The 21,953-nt window shown below is 41.9% G+C and overlaps 1 protein-coding gene across 2 annotated transcripts in view; it reads left to right on the plus strand.

Annotated features, from left to right (window-relative positions):
- PTGS1 (prostaglandin-endoperoxide synthase 1) overlaps positions 1-21,953 on the plus strand; it is a 90,880-nt gene that overhangs the window by 46,923 nt on the left and 22,004 nt on the right. For both annotated transcript variants that reach the window (XM_075184764.1, XM_075184763.1), the window contains 3 exons: positions 16,893-17,074; positions 19,936-20,019; positions 21,683-21,929. In XM_075184764.1, coding sequence (XP_075040865.1) covers positions 16,893-17,074; positions 19,936-20,019; positions 21,683-21,929 — 513 coding nt within the window. The remainder of the gene's footprint in view (positions 1-16,892; positions 17,075-19,935; positions 20,020-21,682; positions 21,930-21,953) is intronic.

The following is a 21,953-nucleotide window of genomic DNA, read 5'->3' on the forward strand; positions in this document are numbered from 1 at the left end:
CAAATATCAGAACACTACCGAAATCCAGCAAACCTCAAACATATCGCCTGTCTCCCTTCTCTTCCAAAGTCCTTTAAATGTGCCCTTTGTAACAAACTTACCTCCATACACGACCTCTTCCTCTCAAACAACCTCAACCTTTTGGCAGTAACTGAAACATGGCTCAGACACTGCCTAACCTGCAGCCATTTCACATGGTGGCCTCCATTTCACCCACACTTCCAGACCTGACCTGGAGGCAGACAAGGAGGTGGGGTTGGATTACTTCTCTCCCCACAGTGTACATTCACAGTTCTACAAAATGTCCCATCACTTACGTTCACATCTTTTGAAGTACATGCTATTCGGACTTTGAATCCATTCTTTCTGCGTGTTGCTGTGCTCTATCTCCTCCCCATGGAGTGTACCAACAATTTATTGAGGATCTCTCTACATGGCTCCCTCACTTCTTATTTTCTGACATACCCACCATCATCCTGGGTGATTTCAACATCCCAATTGCTAATCCACGTTTCAATGCTGCTTCCAAACTACTCTCTCCCTCGACCTCTCCTAGTGGGTTGAATCCTCTACTCATCGGGATGGCCATTGCCTTGATCTTGTTTTCTCTAGACTATGCTCTGTTTCTGATTTTCTTAACACTCTCCTCATACCCACAGAAATCTTATCGCTATTAATTTCATCAGTTTTCCACCTTTTTCCCAACACCTTCTCTCCCCTATTTCTACATTCGCCTTCTTTGGTATGACAGTATCTCATTTTCACAATACCCCAGCAACAGCCCTTGATCAAGTTGTTCCAGCGACTCTTCATACTACACGTCGACTTTGATATGAGCTGTGGCACACTAAAGTAACACGAATTCTTCAAAATCTTTCCAGTAAAGCAGAACGTTACTGGCGTAAATCTCATATCTCTAATCATTTCTTCACATATACTGCTATCTACCACTCCTATCAAAAATGCACTGGACACTGACATACTACCAATCTCTCATTTATGCTCAGGCTTCAAACCCCAAATGCCTGTTTAACACATTTAAATCTCTTTTCAACCCCCACCCCAAACCCTCTGACTACTATTAGCTCCCTACTTCAACGACAAGATTTATAAGATCAGACTAGAAATAGCATCATCTTCCTCGACTAGCAATCAGCTTGATTCCTTCACAGCACCCTCTGACACTCTCTCTTCATTTGATCCCACAAATGAAGATGAAGTATCTACTCTCTTCTTATCCTTCTACTCTGCCTCCTGTCCTTTTGATCCCATACCCTCACAAATTGGTAGATCCCTGTCTTCTGTGCTCATTCCACCTCTAATTAAAATCTGTAATCTCTCTCTCTCTACTGGTAGCTTCCCGTCATTATACAAGCATGCAGTGATTGCTCCTATTCTGAAAAAAACTAAATTCTGACCCAAACTGTCTTGCAAATTACCGTCCCATCTCTTAGCTCCCATGCCCAGCCAAGCTTCTAGAGAGACTTGCCTACACTCGCCTCACACGCTTCCATTCCGCAAACAACCTATTGGATCCTCTTCAGTCTGGCTTTCACTCTCAACATTCCAAAGAGACTGCAATGACTAAGGTTGTCAATGATCTGATCACAGCTAAAATTAAAGGTGATTACTCTCTTCTAATTCTCCTGGATCTCTCTGCTGCATTCTGCACTGTTGACCACTCTCTTCTCATACAAATGCTACAATTCCTAGGTTTTCAAGACACTGTCTTATCCCGGTTCTCATCCTACTTTTCTAATCGCTCTTTCAGTGTTAAATTCTCTGGATCAACCTCTGCTCCGCTTCCTTTATCAGTTGGAGTACCACAAGGCTCAGTGCTAGGTCCTCTGCTTTTCTCTATCTATTTCACTTCTCATGGAAAACTAATAAACTCCTTTTGATTTCAGGATCATCTCTATGTGGATGATGCTCAAATCTATCTATCCTCTCCTGATCTCTCGCCATCTGTGTTGTCCCACATTACTGAATGTCTTTCTGCCTCTTTATCTTGGATGTCCTCTCGCCAACTCAAACTCAATCTTTCAGAAATGGAGTTAATAATATTCCCACCCACCAACAGAAATTCTCTACCTGACATCTCAATTTCTGTTGACAACATGACCATAATCCCACGTCACAAGCCCCCTGCCTAGGCGTGATCTTTGTTAAATCATGTTAAATACATCTAAAAAACATTTCCAGAATATGCACATACCTTACACAAGACACTGCAAAAACTTTAATTCATGCACTTATCATCTCCCACATTGACTACTGCAATTTCCTCCTTACTGGTGTTCCCCTAAATAGACTTAACCCGCTGTGATCAATTTTGCATGCAGCGGCCAGACTGATTTTCCTTGCAAATAATTCTTCCTCTGCTGAATGTAACAAAACTTACCTGATCCACGTTCCTGTGTCCCATTCTGTCGGCCGAGCGGCACTTCCAGGTGTGCGGCAGGTCTGATCATGTGACTCCTCGGCAGGGAATTTGAAACCTCCCTATCCTCTGTGTATATAAGAAGCGCTCTGACACTTAGTGCACTGTTAGAGCAATAGGTTACTTACCTCCTGACTCCCGTGCTTCCTTGGGGCATTTTCTTTGTGTCACCTTCCTTCTTGGCTATCGAACTCCTGTGAATCAGACCCGGCTCTTCTTTTGACTACTCTATTGGATTTCCCCTGCACAAGAACCGTCTGAACCGTGTACCGAACTTTGGTTACTATTTGACTAAGCTATCGGACTGTTCTTTGCACCTTCTGATTTGTGTAACAGACCCGGCCTGTTCCTTGTCTCCATTTATAGGATCCTCTGCTGTACCTCGCCCTTTGTGTCTTGTACCAGCTCCTATCAAGTTCAGTTTCTTCATCTCTTCAGGACTGCTTCCAGTTACCATCTTTTATTATATTTGATCTCAGGCACTTGCTTCTCCTACCTGTCTCTCATGTTAAGGGGCTGAACCAGGGGCCGCAACCTGCAGTCTCCCAGCAGCTAAGCCCACTCCGCCTTGCGGCGGTTCTTTGCGAAGACCAGGGGTCTGTTAGACTCCGCGCCCTGCTAGGCCTGTGCTAATCCTAACTGTGGGAACTCCTGTGTACGTAACACTGAACCACTCTGTCAGTCTCTTCATTGGTTGCTTGTTTTTTTACTGAATCCATTATAAAATACTTCTCCTAACATACAAGGCTATCAACAAAACTGCACCTAAATACATCTCCTCACTTGTCTCAAAACATCTCCCCACTCGACAACTCCGTTCTGCACAAGATCTGCATCTCTCATCCACTCTCATTACATCCTCCCATTCCCATTTGCAGGACTTTTTTTCAAGCTGTACCCACTCTATGGAATTCCCTCCCTCGCACAATAAGACTTTGCAAACTTGGCTGGGCCAATATGCAATATGTAGATTTAACCTCATGTCTCAGACTCCCATTGACCTAATGATTGTAAGCTTGCAAGCAGGGCCATCTTACCTCTTTGTCTGTTTTACCCAGTATTGTTTATTTATTGTATTTGTCCCCAATTGTAAAGCGCTACAGGAATTTGTTGGCCCTATATAATTTGATGATGATGATGCAGGAATGGGTGCTATGAGGGAAGATAATGCATAGCTTTACTAGGCTGGGGACAAATACCTAGCGGTAGATTTACTTTAAGTTTCTAGAAAAGAAAAGTGGAAGTTTTGCCCATAGCAATCAATCAGATTCTAGCTATCACTTATCTAGTACATTCTAGAAAATCATAGTTCGAGTTGAATTGGTTGCTATGAGCATAGCCGTTTTAGAAGCTTTATCCCCTTGTCCTGTTTTTCTAATTTGGGAGTATCGGGAGGTATGAGTACACTTACAAACAATGAGTTAAATGTATAAGAGAATCATAGATACTCAATAAAATGCAATGCATAGAGTGAGAGTTTTGCCCATATTTTAGCCACACATTATTAAAAATTACATGAGAATTACAACGTGCACAAAAATTGGGGTATTTTCTTGTCTTTGTTTCCATTTGCATAATATAAAATTAGAAAGAATATGATGCTCACCTAACACATACATATTCTGTATCATTTTTTAAGTGATCTGTCATTTCAGTTCAATAATGGCTCTGCATTTGTTTATTTTCTGTGTGCTTTTAGGACAGTGAAGTGTATCCTGATGATTATGTCTAGAGAGAAACTAAGAATGACAGCAGCTAGGTTTAAACATACATAATGCTGTTCACTACTGGGAGCAGTTAATTGTTTCCTGCAAATGTGGAAATCATTTCCTGATTATTCATCCATGGCACCAAGTGATGTATTGCTATATGAGGTTGAAACCTTTGCCTGTATTATGTTTTATCTTGGTTATCAGTCTGTTGATCTTACACCACCCAAGAATCTTCAGGAACATGTGCAATGCATTCCCCAGTAAGTGTGTGGGAGCACTGTAACCACTGAGGAAATGATGGAAAACCTGGAGAGAATGTATTGCAGATACTCAGTTTAAAAGTGCAGAAGATTGTCTTGCAATATATTTTTGGGTAATCATTATAATAGCTTGCCTAAGGATGCTGCAATTAAGATTATCCATTTCTAAATAGGGTGTTAAACACAATAATTAAAATAACAACCAAAACAGTCCCTTAAAGGAGATAAACAGAAGAACCAGTGGATCTACTCCCTCCAAAATGGCAATACTCTAAATATGAAAAAAAACACATTTATTTCTCTAGGACATATGTTAGGAGCATTACATTTTGATTGTAAATTACTTGTATAATTACATCATACATGCCTACTGTCCTGGAATGTCCGGGAGACTCACGAAATCCAGGTTGGTCTCCCTGGCTCCTGGGAGAGCAGGGCATTCTCCTGCAAGTGGTTAGATTTGAAGCATACTTGCCAACTTTTTGTAATTCGCGTCCGGGAGCCTCCTTGGTAGATGTGGGCGTGCGGGAGGCGGGGCTCCAAAAATGTGCCATTTTGGACCCGCCCCCGTGACGTAATGAGGCAAGCGCGTCATTTTACATCAGGGGGGCAGGGCCAAGTGCTGCAATTCGCATTTTGGCCCTAATTCTGTGCGGGAGACTGGCATACACTCCTGGAATTCCGTGAGACCCACCAGAAATGCGGGAGTCTCCTGAACATCCCGGGAGAGTTGGCAAGTATGATTTGAAGCCTCCATGAAATCGCATCATTTTGGCCAGCCCCCCATGGTAAAATGACATGTTTGCGTGGGACCAGGGCCAAAATTATGCGATTCATCTAGTCTTGCCCCCGCACGCCCACCTCCCACCCGGATCTTCTGCAGACCAACTTTAAGAGGTTGACAAGTATGGATTACATACATAAATTACAGCAGTGTCTGCTCCATTACCTGGCAATAAGGCTCATTTTCAAACTTTCAACAAGTGCAATTCAAATGCTGTTTTGTGATGTTATGCTCAATGCATGGGTTTGTGGGCCATGATGGTGGCATCTGCAGAGGTGCAAAAATTTCCAATGTCGTATGGGAGCAGTTAGGGTGGATCGCAGGCATTACTTATTGAGTGCGGACTAAGACATTAGCACAACTACCTTAGTACCCACATGCAAAAAACAAGGTTATTTAAATGAGATCCAGAAGTGGAGAAAACACATTTACTGGGGACATCTCTGCCTTGCTGGGGGGCACATAGCCTTTTTTTTCCCCACCAAAGCACTTGACTTTCCACCACCTTTGAAGTGGTGAAAGTTGGTCCAACACTTTCAAAGGAATGCAATTTGCACCTTTAAATCTCCCCATGGTAGAAAAAAAACATTTCTAGGTAAACCTTGAACAATGTTTTGAAAACATCCAAACATACAAAGGTGACAACTGTAAAAAAAACAGTTCTGATGCCCTCTCACAATTCAACATATAAATGTACTTTAAGAGAACAATGTCAGAGTATAAATTAATGAAGGTGGTGGTCCTTAAGTGCTGATGGATTGGATTTTGACGTGACTTTTCTACTGTTTCCACCATGGAGATAGATAAGTAAACCCGCAACAGTAGCCATATTGAGTTTCCAGGGACCGGGAAGTGGGCGTGCACTTTAAAATATGCTTTGCAGACAAATAGGATCAACTGTATAAATAAGGCACAACGGAATTTGCTAGCGCTATATAAATGTTCATGATGATAAGGAAGCGATGCTTGTTCATTTTTTTGTAGTTTGTAAATGAGCCTTAGGATCTGTTGGTCTTATAATTAGTAGTTTATATGCTTACCCTTCAAAACATATCAGAATATTCATATAGTTTAATCTTGTCCTGTACCTACTATGTAGACCAGTTAGGCCCATGCTAGAACATTATTTTTAAGATAATAGCACAGAAATATTTACCTCCTGACAAAGTGTCAGATGATGAATCACATTGGTGGCATGAGTTTGGCACAAGTTTTAAACTTCATTAATTCTCCTGCATGGAGAACTCTGAAACTGGTCCATTCCAGCCAGTGCAAAGAGACAGACAATGGCAAACCTATGGTGTGGAGAGAAGTGCTCTGTGTTATGCATCTGGTACATGTTTATTCAGCTGCTTTGCGTTGAAATAACTAAATTTATTACAAAATTGAACCAACCCCTTCTTTTTCCTTACACACAAACACACACATATACAGTATATAGACACACACACACACACAGAGCAGAATGTGCGCACTTAGAGCCTGAGTCATTAAGGAAAGTAAGGCAAAAAAAGGAGTAAATGTTCTCTGGGACAAACCATGTTGCAATGCAAGGGGCACGTTAAATACTGTCTGTTTTTTCATCTAGCACACAAATACTTGATAGCTTTATTTTTACACTGAAATTTAAAGTTGATCTAGGACATGCCCTTCCAAAACTATAAATCTGTCCCCATATTTTTAATTTACTTCCCCCTCCAATGCAACATGGTTTTGCCCAGGTCCAAAGTTACTCCATTTTTATGCTTTGCTCTCCTTAATGACTCAGGCACTTAAAGTAAAAGTAAAATAAATATGCTTTGCTATGCCTTTTTAAGGGGACATCAAAGAAGTGTCAAAATGTGATAGATGTGAGCACAGATAAGCCTAAGATTTGTATATGTGCGTCTAAGGCAGCTGCAAATCTCAAGACAATAAATTATAGATTCAGCACTCGTATCTACAATGGAGTGTCTGCAATTGCACTGTGTGTTAACTGGTATGAAGAAATACCTATTCATACCAATCAGCCCAAATAAATGTAAATTGGGGTCAGATGATCTTAACTCATACTTGTCAACTTTTAAAACCTGTCCTATGGGAGTTCCCGGAGGACAGGTCATGTGACAAGTGTAGGGCGGTGTGGTGACGCAGTCACCATAGCCCCGTGGGCGGGGGCTTAATGACATGTCCGGGAGGTTGCCTAATCTTCCAGGAGTCCGGGAGGACTCCCCAAAATTCAGGAGCCTCCTGGATATTCCAGGAGGGTAGACAAGTAAGCCTTAACTGTGAACAGCTATATGAATGAACACTAATTTTGTCAGAGTTATAATCGATGAGACTTTAACTGTTAAGTCTAATTGATTTGACAATATTATTGTTCATTCATATAACTGTTCACAGCTGAGGTCCTCTGAACCACCATTTACATATATTTGGGCTGATTGGTGTGTATAGGTTTTCATTCATACCAGTTAACACACAGTGTAATTGCAGACAATTTTAAATACGAGTGCTGAATCTCTAGTTTATTCTGGTGATTAATTAGCTTTGTCCACAGTTTCACCCCCTATACTACCTACTAATACCCTCCCACTCCCTATGTACAGTACAGCCTACTGATACCCTGTAGTTCCCAAAGTCCAGTATTGCTTTCTCATAATCTCCAGCGCTTACTAGCCAGGGGTGGTATAGTGCAATGACTCATAGGCCTGTCAATGCCGCTCTAGCCTCCCAGGCCCCTCGCTCTGTTCTCAGTAGAGCAGAGCAGGTTCACTTATGAGAAGGGGCAGGCTGGGTTGGAGGCCAGGGGGGAAATTCTTTCCTTTAAAATGTTCCTAATAGGCTGCTGAGTCGAGTCCTGCCCCCCATGCTAAAATTTGCAAGCCCTCCCCTGCTTATGAGCATGCATAGAAGAAGCATCTGCTCTGCTCTTTCTAGAGCCATTGCCTCGGAGGGAGTGGGGGCAAAAAGGGAGAGGGAGACTGGCAATGCCAGGCATTAACTAGCAGTATCAAAAGCCTTATTCCCAGTAGTGACCACTGCTGTTCAGAATATTATATACTTAAGAATGTTATTCTTCTTTGTAAGCCACATCAAGCGTCATCTGCTGTTTGTTGTGCCAGCATTCATATAGTAATTAATCTGGAAACTGCTTTACTGACAATGCTCTCAAGAGAGCAAATAAAGAGTCGTCTTCAATGATGCCAGTTGGAATGCTTCCACTAAGCCTTGCGTGTTTCTTCCTATAATGGGACTCATTCAGAGATCATCTCTCACATTCTGATGGCATTATTGCTAAGCAAAGATTTTAGTTCTAGGCAGAACTTTATTCTGTATCCCCTTCAATTGCTTGTTTTAGTTATAACTATAACTCTGAACCACAGCAACTTTTTAAATTGTATGCAAAGTAAAATAAATTGTTTGTGAGATGTAAGATTACACATTTTTAATTTTTTATTCTTCTTCCCTCACTCTACCCACACAAAATCAGCATTTGGAATATTAATCTGAATTCTCCTATATGCAGCTAGGTTTTATTTCCACACTGTACAACACTGTAGAACTTTATGGCACTATATAAATAATAATATTAATAATAATAAGTAAAGATAGGGCCGCAGTGCCTACTTTCCGCAACTGTCCAGGGTCCATCAGTATAAAATGTGGCTGTCAGATGGACAGCAGGCTCTGTCTATAGAAAAAGTGTGCTTCTGGTGTTACGGCTAATGGCTATTATCATAAGCATTCAGAACTAGGAGTAGTGGTTGTGACGAAATGAGTGTGATACCCCTGTGACCATATTGTTTCTCATTTCTCATATAATGTGGATTATAGCAAGTACTTATTATAGCCCTTGCTTTTGTTCCCCAGCTCACCAGATTACAACGGCATTGTCCAATTACATGTAGCTAAGGGGACACTGTAGCTCAGTGTAAATATGTATATTGTGTATTGTATATTGATGACTTGCAGTAAGGTTATTCATTGTCTTTAAAGTGAAGCCAGGGGGGGTTATGGGTAGAGATCTGGTTGCAAGATGCTGGAGTGGGAAAACTAATTAGTGTCCATTGTTCTCACCAGGCTAGTCCAGACAGGCCATCTAACAGGGGAGGTTCTGTGGAAGGACAGCTCATTTCCACTCCCCTCTCCACCCCCCTAGTCCAGCACTGACCAATGGTTAAGAAGAATAGGCCCAGGGAGGGGAAAGACTGTGGAAATTAGACCCAAGATATAAGGAGCCACACAGGTGGGAGGGGGGTTCATTCTGGGATTTCATTCATGAAAGGTGCAAGATCTGGGTTTTGAGTTGTCGTTCTCTACTAGAGTCTATATATGCAGCTGAGAGAGATCCATGGGTCTTCAAGTCTGGACAGCCAGGTGACTATAACTCCTTAAGCTATTAGGATAAGGGACAGATGATGTGGTAAACCTGCCTGTCATTTATTTACTGTGTGTACATAATAATCTAGTGTTGTTTGTATGACAATAAATGTACTGTTGTACTTTTGTAACTGCATTTGCCGTGAGTGACTGAGAATCCTAGAAGGTACTAGGTAGACTTCCCTGGCATAGGAAGGCATCCGTGGGTGGCCAGCCAGCGTGAAGTAGGTAGCATTGGGCCAGAAAACCCGGTATCTTCACAGTGGTCTTCACCTATGGCAGCCGCCTTTCCCATAGGGCTAGTTATGCTCACAGGTACTCAGATGCCCCCAGGTCTTAAACTCAATGTAGCGTAAGCTTATGAATAACACCGCAGCACAAAATAGTAGGCGATGGCAGGAGATAACGATGGTCAGGAACAAGCAAGGGTCTAGGGACAGAAGCAGGCAGTGTGGTCAAGTCCAGACAAGGGTCAGGGCCGGCAGCATGCAAGGATATCCGAGTCACAAGGAAATGTCAGGGTCAATAGTGTCACTCACCGGACTGTGAGTGCTTCTTCCCGGACATTTAGGAACCGTGGCCGTCCTCCATCCTGAGGGTCTGCGCATGCGCAGCCCTTTCCATACCTCCAGTGTATGTTCCTTTAACTAAATTGGCAGATCAGGCAACCTCCCTATATTAAGCACCTGTGGTCAACACCACGTTGCCTGATCTTGGAGTCTCATTCCCCATGAGTCTCTGAAGGTGTTCCTGTGTTTCCTCGTTTATTCAGCCCAGCTGATTCCTGTGGTTTCCAAACCACTTCTACCTCTGTGGTTTCCAAACCACTTCTACTACTGTGGTTCCCATACCACTTCTACCATCTACTGTATCATCGTGACTGTGAGCTGATTCCTATCCGCTGCCTCCGTGCACTACAGTCTTCTAATCACTTCAACTCTACCATGCATCATTGGGACTGTTAGCTGATGCCTATCCGCTGCCTCCGTGCACTACAGTCTTTCATTCACATCCACTCACCTGTTCATGATTGTGACTGCCAGCTGATTCCTATCCGCTGCCTCCGTGCACTACAGGCTTCAACCTGCAACTCGTCTGTGTTTCATCATCGTGACTGTTTGGCTGATTCCTATCCGCTGCCTCCGTGCACTACAGTCTTTAACCTGCAACTCGTCTGTGTTTCATCATCGTGACTGCTAGCTGATTCCTATCCGCTGCCTCCGTGCACTACAGTCTTCAACCTGCAACCCGTCTGTGTTTCATCGTGACTGTTTAGCTGATTCCTATCCGCTGCCTCTGTGCGCTTCAGTCTTCAGCCCTTGTCAACTCTCCCGTGTTTCCTTGAGTCTGCTGCCACTATTGCTACCCGCTACTCTCCGTGACCAACTGTTCCAGTTCAACTCTGCTCCGGGGTCCCATCGTTACTGCACCTGCTGGTTGCTATTGGCTACCTCCGTGTTCCCGCAGAGACCCGCTGCTGTTACTTCTCAGCGCTACTCATCCATCTACTGCTGATCCGCTCTCCACGCCTTCCTGTGTTCCCTGCTGGTCTACCTACCTGTGCGCTGCACCTGCTAGACCACCGCTTCACCCATCCAGGGACTTTGAATCCTGCCGGCCTCCTGCCCTTCAGGTATCTCTGCACTCCTGTCTGACTGCCTTCTCCTGAACCACGGTATGCATACTTCCCATTGACTGTGCTGTGTATTGCATACCTTGCTGGACTGTGTTGGTTCTCCTCTGGAGTGTACTATCCGCTGAGTCTATTGCCATCATTGACTGTGTTGGTTCTCCTCTGGAGTGTACTATCTGCTGACTCTATTGCCATCATTGACTGTGTTATCTCATGCTGGATTACTTCAAGAGACTTCCTATATTGGCAGTGTTGTTCAGTCATTTATACATTTATATTGTGCATATTACTGTGGATCAAAGTCAAGGTGCCCGTGTATATATTGTGCATATTACTGTGGATCAAAGTCAAGGTGCCCGTGTATATATTGTGTTGCAGTCTCTCCCCGTGCACCTCCTCACATATATATTCAGTGGTACAACTTGCTAGTGGCAGACCACTGACTCCTGTTTACAGTTTCACCTGTTCCAGTATCCTCTCACATAGCAGTGGTACAACTTGCTAACGCAGACCACTGACTCCCCGGATACCTCCACTTGGATTCCATTCCTTCACTCAGACAGCGGTACAACTTGCTATCCGCAGACCGCTGACTCTCATCACCTCCTCGTTTCTGTTGGACATTCCTCCTCACTATAGCAGTGGTACAACTTGCTACCGCAGACCACTGACTACCTTCACGTGTCCTTTGTCCATACAGTTCCTCGTGTATTACTACTTCCATATTGCCAGTGCTGCTAGTCATAGACTTTCCTGAGCATCTCATCATCTGCTATTTCCTGTTCCGTGATCACCCTGCTACCAGAGTACCATATTACCACCTATACTGCTCTGGTAAGCCTATCACCTGGTGATCCCTGGGTAAAGACTCCTAGTGCCCGTGACAAATAGCAAACTATCAAGGTCCAGGAAACAAGCCAAAGGTCATACACCATAATCAATCCAAATTTCAGCACAACAGGCAGGAGTTGGTCAGCTAACAGGAACTGAATGCTAAAACCATCAGGGAGGCTGTCACTCACCGGACCGTGAGTGCCTCTACTCTGGAGCGAGGTTCTCCATCTTTTCTCGCTACACCTGTGTGGAATCGTGGCCACTCGCTATCCTGCCATCTGCGCATGCGCAGGTCTCGCTAGTAGCTTCACCTGTCCATGGAGGTGATTGACAGATCAATCACCTCACCCTATTTGAGGCACCTGCAACCCTAGGTAGGGGCCTGATCTTGAAGTCTCATTCCCAGTGAACTTCTATAGGTGTGTGCAGATCCCAGACTGCTTCCAGCTTTACTCGTTATACAGTTTCCAAACTGTGTGCAGATTGTTCTTACTACAGCTTCCACGCTGTTCCTGGCTCCACTCAGCAGCGGTCCTCTGAAAGTTCCAACGCTGACACCCTGCTGATCGTGTTACAGCTTACACGCTGCTTCCCTGCTCAACTCAGCGGCGGTTCCCATACCGCTACCACGCTTCATCTCCCAGCTGATCCCGGATCTACACAACTGGGTATGCGTTACTAACTATTGACTATTATCTATGCTACTCACATACCAGTTGCATCCATTATTGTTTATTGCGCAGGGTACAGGTACCCATATAGACTGTGTTTCCGCTTTGCTCCAGTTAGGACTGCTGTCACTCAAGCTCGTTACCTACTCACGCTACTGCTTGGCGTCATTGTGCATAAACTGCTGTGTTCAGCTTCCCCTCACTGCAAGGCACCAACTATATATACAGACTATTCATTGTGCCTTCCAAGACATTGCTATTCTCACGCTGTTCCCATACAGCCACAGTTTGCCTTTCAACTTCACTCTCCTGCACCTGGACAAGTCCTCACTCCCTCCACAGCAGTGGTACAACTTGCTGCACGCAGACCACTGACTTCCCTGCTACATACCTGCACCTGGACAAGTCCTCCTATCACAGCGGTGGTACAGCTTGCTACTCGCAGACCACTGACTACCCTGCTACCTACCTACACCTGGATCCATTTCCTCACCATAGCGGTGGTACAACTTGCTGCACGCAGACCACCGACTACCCTGCTACCTACCTGCACCAATCCTATTCTTCCCATCAGAGCAGTGGTACAACTTGCTGTACGCAGACCCCTGACTCCTCCTCTACCTATCATCACCGATCCACGTTCACTCCTCGTGTCTACATTATCTTCAGTCTCCAGTTTACAGCTCCAAGTCGTTGATTGCCTCAGACTATCTCTACTCTCCTGCTGTTGTGTCGCTCCAATCATTCACCTGCCTGCTTTGAGGTGCGTGCCATATCCCCGCCTCTCCAGCAGAGTACCATCTGGTGAAACTCGGGTAGCAACTCCTAGTGCCCGTGACAGAGGCAAAGCCGTCCCTGCCTTAACTACATAGGTGATCCAATCAGGAGGGAGAAGGCACAGGCACCCTTAGTCAGCCACAGAAGGCTGTTAATAAATTAGTCATCTTGTGCGCGCCTCTGGCTCCCCAATATGCTGGAATGCGGCAATGCCAAAAAAGAATATTACAACCGGTGCCCTGGCAACGGCTGAGATGGAGGGGAAGTGATGTCCCGGTTATCATGGTGACAGAGCGAGCACCGAAAGTTGTGGCAGCTCGGGGCACCACCGTGGCTCGTAACATCTGGCAAAATGTATCCAAGCTCCCATGCTTGATTGTGTCTGAGTCAAATGTTGTAACATGACAGAATATAGGGTAGCTTGACTAAGGAGGTTGTATTTGACACGCAGTCATCCACCTTACTTTGCCTTTGGTTGTAATATGCAAATGAGGTAACAGTTTACAGTCAGTGTAATTTTAAAGGAACCAGTACAGTCCTGTTAGCGGTGTTTTACTTGCTCGCCTCTGATTTGGTCAGTCTTAGAGAGCATTGCTTTATGATTTTTTGGTGCCAACCAGACAAGATGGTGGCTGGAATTGGCAGAGTCTGTAGGAAGGGTGCTTAGTTATGTACTCACTTTAACCAGAACAAATAACCCATTTATTATCAGTAAATTCTTTTTTTTCATTTTTTACAATTATTCAGGAAACCGTGAAATATGCTTACTTCTAATTACTATCTTTAATTTTACCGTAGATGCAAGAGATAACATATTACTCTGCCTATTAATGTACAGTCTGTAGACTTTATTGTAGTGTATGCTTGGTCAAAGTAAAATTAAATAGCATCAAAGAATCTAAATGAAAAGTGTATCCAGTTGCAAAGTTGTCCTCCTACTAACAAGGGGCTAAAACGGCTATTGTACATTGCCTCTGCTTTGCTGCTTATGTCACTCAGGACTGCTAGGTTACATACTGGTAGGTTAATTGACTGCTAACAAATTGACCCTAGTCTGTGTGTGTGTGTGTGTGTGTGTGTGTGTGTGTGTGTGTGTGTGTGTGTGTGTGTTAGGAAATTTACACTGTAAGTCCCAATGGGGCAGGGACTGATGTGAGTGAGTTCTCTGTACAGCTCTGCGGAATTAGTGGCACTATATAAATAAATGGTAATAATAATAATAAAAGGTTACTAAATAGCTGTGATTAAGCAATGTCTGGTGATTCATGGTGCATTTAAACTAGAGATGCTCACTGACCACAAAGAACCGAGCCCGCTCATCTCTAATTTAAACCCTGCACTGAAGAGCAATGAGCTGTGAGGAGCAATTTGCTTAATGGAAATACATGGGGATTTGTGGGCATCATTTAGAGTTGGACACAAGATACACATTTCCCTACTGTGCACCAACAATGTGAGAGATTTTCGCATATTGTATACTTGGTGAGGCAAAGTAGGGCGCATGAGGGCTGGCTAGGATAAGCTGAGTACAACAAGAGTGTATTCATATATGTGAGACATAATTAGATGTGGACACATCCCCAGATATGCCGAATAGGATGAGTATCTCTATGGGGTACTAGAAGGTTAGTGCACATACGCCATAATGATGTGCACTATCTAGCCGCTTCTGATTGGCTGATGGCATATTGACATCTCCAGCTGATACTAATTCAGAAGCTTCATGGCTAAGTTGTGGTTGTCTGTGGATGTGGAAGTGTTTATATTTCATTGCATTTCATATGCAATACGACACTCGCATTTATCAATAAATGTCAATATAGTATTCTGTCAAGTATATGACCTTTCACAACATTGCATTTGCCGCCAATTCTGTTATTAACACATCTCTGCTTTCGTTAGGCATAAGTATACTCACTTGTACGTCTGATGTATGCCTGATGCAAGTACTACTGTTTCTGGGTTGTATGCATCTTGATATACATACATTTGGTGTGTGAATGTGTCCAATTGTAAGTGAATCCAATTGCCTCTTACTAAATTGCAAATTACTGTATTATTTTATTTTTCACTAAACTACTATACAAGTACCGCACTCGTCATCAGCAAATCTTGGGCTATTATTATTGTACTCTAGTTCCCTCACTGCACATGAGGAACATAAAAAGAGCTCCGATGCTAAGTTGTGTGCTATTTGTCCTTTGTCCAGCCTCTACACACCAGGGGGTAAATGTATGAAGCTCCGGGTTCTTCAACACCCGTGAGTTCGGCATCTTCAGCCCTTAAATTTAAAGCGGCGCTGCCTTGTAAAGGGAAGTTTTCCTTTACAAGGCAGCGCCGCTTTAAATTTAAGCGCTGAAGACGCCGAACTCGCGGGTGTTGAAGAACCCGGAGCTTCATACATTTACCCCCAGGGCTTGGCTACTTGGTGAAACATTGTCCTTGTGACTATCCGTAATTGCAACAGCTCATACTGAACCAGGAGGGCCAGACTAAAACCCTCAGGACTAGGCTAAGAGTTACCCTGATCCCCACTGCACCCAGGTACTGATATGAATCTGAAGTTATGCCTGTAGTAATCCGCTGTAACCAACATAAGTGAGAGGACACCAAAATGATTTTCAGTGGTTTTCAGCACAAAACCAAGTACATTTTTTTCTTCTTTAGAAATAATATTGTGGTAAATAACCTTATTTTTTTCCTTTAAAGTTTTCTAGATATCTTTTATAACATAAGTTGTGGGCAGCCAAGTAGCTTAGTGGTTAGAGGTCTGCTTCACAGCACTGTCGTTATGGGTTCTCCCAACCATTGTGTTATCTGTGTGGAGTTTGTATGTTCTCTCTGTGTTTGCGTGGGTTTCTTCTGGGCGCTCCGGTTTCCTCCCACACTCCAAAAACATACTGGTAGGTTAATTGGCTGCTGTCAAATTGTGTGTGTGTGTGTGTGTGTGTGTGTTTGTTTGTTAGGGAATTTAGACTAAGTTTCAATATGGCAGGAAGTGATGTGAGTGAGTTCTCTGTACAGCTGCGTAATTAGTGGCGCTATATAAATAGCTGATGATGATGAGAAGTTCTCTTACTATGCTTTGATCAAATAATGTAATAATAATAGAATTGTGTCAGAAAGGAGGCATGTGAACTGTGCCATATATGCCAGAACACCTTGCTGCCTATATTATGTAACTTTGCTATGGATGTAACAGTTTTTTTATGGTAATAAAATACATTTTAAAATTAATATCTGAATTCATAATTAAATTAAGGTCATCATTGTATTTACAATGTTTGCATTGTAACGTAACAAGGTTATTAAAACAAAGGCTAATATATCTGCTCTCAACTTGTGTGGTCTCTCCTATCTCCTATTCAAATTGTGCAATCAGTTCTTATGTCTTCCTTCTCCTTATCTTTATGTTACAGGAAAGCTGCAACTACCTGATGCCGCTTCACTGGTAGAGACCTTTCTAAAAAGGCAACAGTTCATCCCAGACCCGCAAGGCACCAATCTGATGTTTTCCTTCTTTGCCCAACATTTTACTCATCAGTTTTTCAAGACCTATGGGAGGATGGGACGGGGATTCATTAAAGGATTTGGTCATGGAGTAAGTTGTATTAGGTTTTTGCATTCCATTAGAGATGTCTGCTCAGGATGAGAAACATTTCTCTTTGAAGCAATTAATCACTGCGGAGGAGTCTTGACATCACTTAGCTAGCAGACCGCCCTGATTAGTGTCTGTTTTCTGGCACATTGAGATCCTGCTTTTGTGGGTGTGGTTGAATGGCTGCCAGCTACAATTATAATTTAGAAGTCTGGTATTTAACTCCCTCCTCTTTACCACTAGCAAAAGGATAACCATCTCCCTCATGGGCATAGACAATGTAAGATATATCCCACCTCGAATTCCAAAGACCATCGTTGACTAATTCATTTGTCCCAGGGGAATACTTTATGGTGTTTTTAAATGTTCATTGTGCAATACCTTTTATGCACTGCAAGAATGAGATTTTATATAATACTACTACTACTACAACTACTACTACTACTACTACTACTACTACTACTAATAATAATAATAATAATAATAATAATAATAATAATAATACAATGCATATTGAGAAATGTACTTAAAGACATTTAGATGAATTCACCTAAAATCTATTGTTCTAGTTAACTCCCCTGTGCCCCCGACTAGCAGAACTTGGGGTACTTTACTTACTGTGGAAATAAGAAGCAGTTGCTGCCCTGGTGGTGAGATCTCTTGAACTGTAGCGATCCTTGATATGGAACCTTCCGTTCCATTAGCGTTTGACCTTATAAAAGACAAGGCAAATGTAGAATTTGTAAATAATAAGAACAAAGCAATAGAAAAAAATTGAAAATAATAAGTACCAAAATAATGCGTACTTGGCACGTTCAGTTTTAATTTATGAATTGCTATCATCATGCCCAGGTTTGTGGTGAAGCAAATAGCAGAAAGCCTAGGGCTGTAATGCTGTTCCTTGTTTCAACATCTTACATCTTACCACATAAACCAACATAAAAATTAACTTTTAATCCCTGAATGAATACATTTATTTATTTTAAGGATGTAGTGGGGTTTGTAACAGTGTAGTTCTGTAGCAATGTGGATAGTGTTACAAATTGGATAATGACATTACATTAGTTCCGTTTGCACAGAGCACGGCATTATTACACTATAATATACATTATGAGTGGTGTGACTCCCCAGTACTTATCTGCTTAGTACTTCTGCTGGAGACTTGGCATAATTCTGTGGCAGTGGCGAAGGAGAGTAAAGATCTGATGCACTGGGCTAAAATGATAGCCACTCCTGATTCAACTCATTTTTGGACGTCCAATCAGAAGCCTACTGTCATTTTAACACTGTGTGATTGATCCTACCTCTGCTTTGATGCCACTATAGAATTTTCCCAGTCTTCAGAAGAGGTCATTAGTACAAATGAGTACTGGAGACTATTGTACCTCGCAAATGGTGGTGGTCCAATGGATGGAACCCTGTCTATGTACTAATCTGGAATTAGGGAGATGTGCCATAAAAAGCTGAAGGTAAAAAACCCCTTTAATTATAAACAGAATTCAATATACCTCCATGATAGTTACATAGAAACATAGAATTTGACAGCAGATAAGAACCACTTGGCCCATCTAGTCTGCCCATTTTTTAATCTATGGTAACCTCAAACTTGATTCTTAGTTCTTTGTAAGGATATCCTTGTGTCTACCCCAAGCATGTTTAATTGCTCTACTATATTAGCATCTACCACCTCTGATGGGAGGCTATTCCACTTAACCACTACTCTGTCTGTAAAGTAATTTTTCCTCAAATTTCCTCTGAGCCTCCTTCCCTCCAGTGTCAGTGCATGTCCTCGTGTTCTAGTACTTCTCTTCCTTTGAAACATATTTCCCTCCTGTACCTTGTTTAAACCCTTGATATAAATGAAAGATTCTATAATGTCCCCGCTTTCCCTTCTTTGCTCCAAACTATACATATTAAGATCTTTGAGTCTTTTCAGGTAAGTTTTGTGCTGTAATCCATGCACCATTGTTGTTGCCCTTCTTTATACAGTCTCTAATGTATTTATATCCTTCTGGAGATATGGTGACCAGAACTAAACACAGTATTCTAGCTGAGGCTGTACCAATGTTCGATAAATTTGCATTATTACGTCTTTATTGCTACTGATTCCTCTCCCCATGCAACCAAGCATCTGACTTGCCTTTCTCAATGCTTTGTTACATTGCTTACCTTCCTTTATGTCACCCGAAATAGTGACTCCTAGATCCCTATCCTTCTCAGTAGTTTCCATTATTTAAACCATTAATACTATATTTAGCCTTTGGGTTTTTGAGACCCAAGTGCATGATTCTGCATTTATTTGCATTAAACTGTAGTTGCCACTCTCTTAACCATACCTCTAATCTATCTGGATCATCAATCATTTGTTTTATCCCTCTTGGTGTGTCTATCCTGATGCATATCTTTGTGTCATCTGCAAAAAGGCATACTTTCCCTTCATTACCATTACAATGCCATCTTAGAATCCAATATCAAACTTTCAAGTTTATTTAACAGTCTGTGATGTGGGACAGTGTCAAAAGCCTTACTAAAGTGTAGATGACATACATTTCCTTTAATAGACAATACAAAGAGTTGTTAGACATTAATGCCAGTACTAAACTCTGATATAACTTTTAGTTCATTTAAGAATTGTGATAAATGCACTGACAGTTGCACACAATATAAGGCCACACACATTTCACTATGAAAACAAATTAATTCGGCTCAATGGTGCTGAAAGTTCACCGTAGTTATCATTATTTATGTGGGCACTCCTCATTATAAATTCATTCTGACAACAAGTCTAAGGGAGTACATTGCTTTAATCATCCTTCCAATGAGATACATAGAAATGATGAAACACATGTCAATGTCTTTTGTAGGTTGACCTTAGTCATGTATATGGAGATACTTTAGAGCGTCAGTATACACTTCGACTCTTCAAGGACGGGAAGATGAAATACCAGGTGCGTTATGTAACACTATTTTCCCAGCACAGAGTCTATGTGTTTTTTTAATTAGTCGTTTTTGGTCATTTCATTTGGAAAGTGTTTTGTAATAGCAGCTTTTATCTGTGTTGTCACTGTTGTATTTTTGGCATCATTAATGTCTGTATGTAAGCGAGTGGGCAGGTCTAGAACCAAATTTTAATCAATCAGTTAAACTAAGCTGTAACCAGTCAGACCATTGGAACATTCATAGAGCTAAATTAATCTAAACAGATCAATAGGATATACACAAAATGTAATAGACCCTTTTGTCAACTCCAATAAATACGCCAACAAAATGTATGGGTGAAGCACATCTCAAAGAGAAAATTCGTACAACCAGATTGTTTTATATACAGTGGCATAACATGTATTTTAGCTAATGTTGTTATTGCAATTGTAAAAGTGAGAACAAAGGGAGCAGATCTTGGGGTATATTTACTAAACTGCGGGTTTGAAAAAGTGGAGATGGTGCCTATAGCAACCAATCAGATTCTAGTTCTCATTTATTTAGTATATTCTACAAAATCATCATCAGCATAGAATATTTTGTTATTCACATCAGTCCCTGTCCCATTGGAGCTTACAGTCTAAATTCCCTAACATACAAACAGACAGACTAATGTCAATCTGATAGCAGCCAATTAACCTACCAGTATCTTTTTGGAGTGTGGGAGGCAACCTGAGCACCCGGAGGAAACCCACGCAAACACGAGGAGAACATACAAATTCCAAACAGATAAGACCACGGTCAGGAATCATCATCATCATCATCATCATTTATTTATATAGCGCCAACATATTCCGTAGGAATCAAACTCATGATCCCAGTGCTGTGAGGCAGAAGTGCTAATCACTAAGTCACCATGCTGCCCTCAACTAGATGACAGCTAGAATCTGATTGGTTGCTATAGGCAACATCGCCACTTTTTCAAACCCACAGTTTAGTAAGTCTAGCCAATTGTCTCAATGTGAAATGACCTATAGATGGATTTATTTGGTAATGTGTGCTAATAAATATCATTGTATCCTCTCTGGATCGCACTGACAAACTTAGAATAAAATATCAAATCATTAATTCTCAAGGCAAAACCATCATGAAATTGAAAACTAAAATTATCTTTATTACAGCAAAAATATTTTTCTTTCAACTTGGTCATTGTATAAAATCTGATATGGAAAGAAAATATTAATCCGAGTTTTCTGTCAGCTGCTGTATACAGAGCACAGTTTGTTAAGTAATTTTTTGCTGTTAGTAAAAGTGATCATCTTCTATCACACATCTGATCATGTCCAAAAATTATTCAGTCAATTGGATGATTCTTGGACATTCATTTTGGAACGACATATTGACAGATATCAGCCAATTAGTTAACCATTTTATGGTATGTCTTAGCACAGGGAAAAATCTGTATTTTAAATTTACTCAATAAATAGGGCCCAAATCCCACCCAAGTAGTACAATTTCTGTTTAAAGTGCTCCATAATGGAATGCATCACCTTCATAGAAGACAAAAGAATGTGGATCAGATCAGATATAAACAACGTTTGAATGTGTGCTTTTCCTTTAAGTAATATTACTTGTTTTAATAAATGTATTACTAAAACAATGCATTCCTTCGTGGATCTGTTTGTACTTCAGATAATAAATGGAGATATGTATCCACCAACAGTGGCTGATGCTCCAATTCACATGATTTACCCAACAAGTGTCCCCAAGGAAAAGATGTTTGCTATGGGGCAGGAAGTGTTTGGCCTTCTCCCTGGATTGATGATGTATGCAACTATTTGGCTTCGCGAACACAATCGGGTGTGTGATGTGTTAGTAAAGGAGCATCCCACATGGGATGATGAACAACTGTTTCAAACCACAAGACTTATTCTCATTGGTAAGCAACGAGTGCCATGATTGC

This window comes from Mixophyes fleayi, chromosome 9 (genome assembly GCF_038048845.1).
Source record: "Mixophyes fleayi isolate aMixFle1 chromosome 9, aMixFle1.hap1, whole genome shotgun sequence".
NCBI classification, from domain to species: domain Eukaryota; kingdom Metazoa; phylum Chordata; class Amphibia; order Anura; family Limnodynastidae; genus Mixophyes; species Mixophyes fleayi.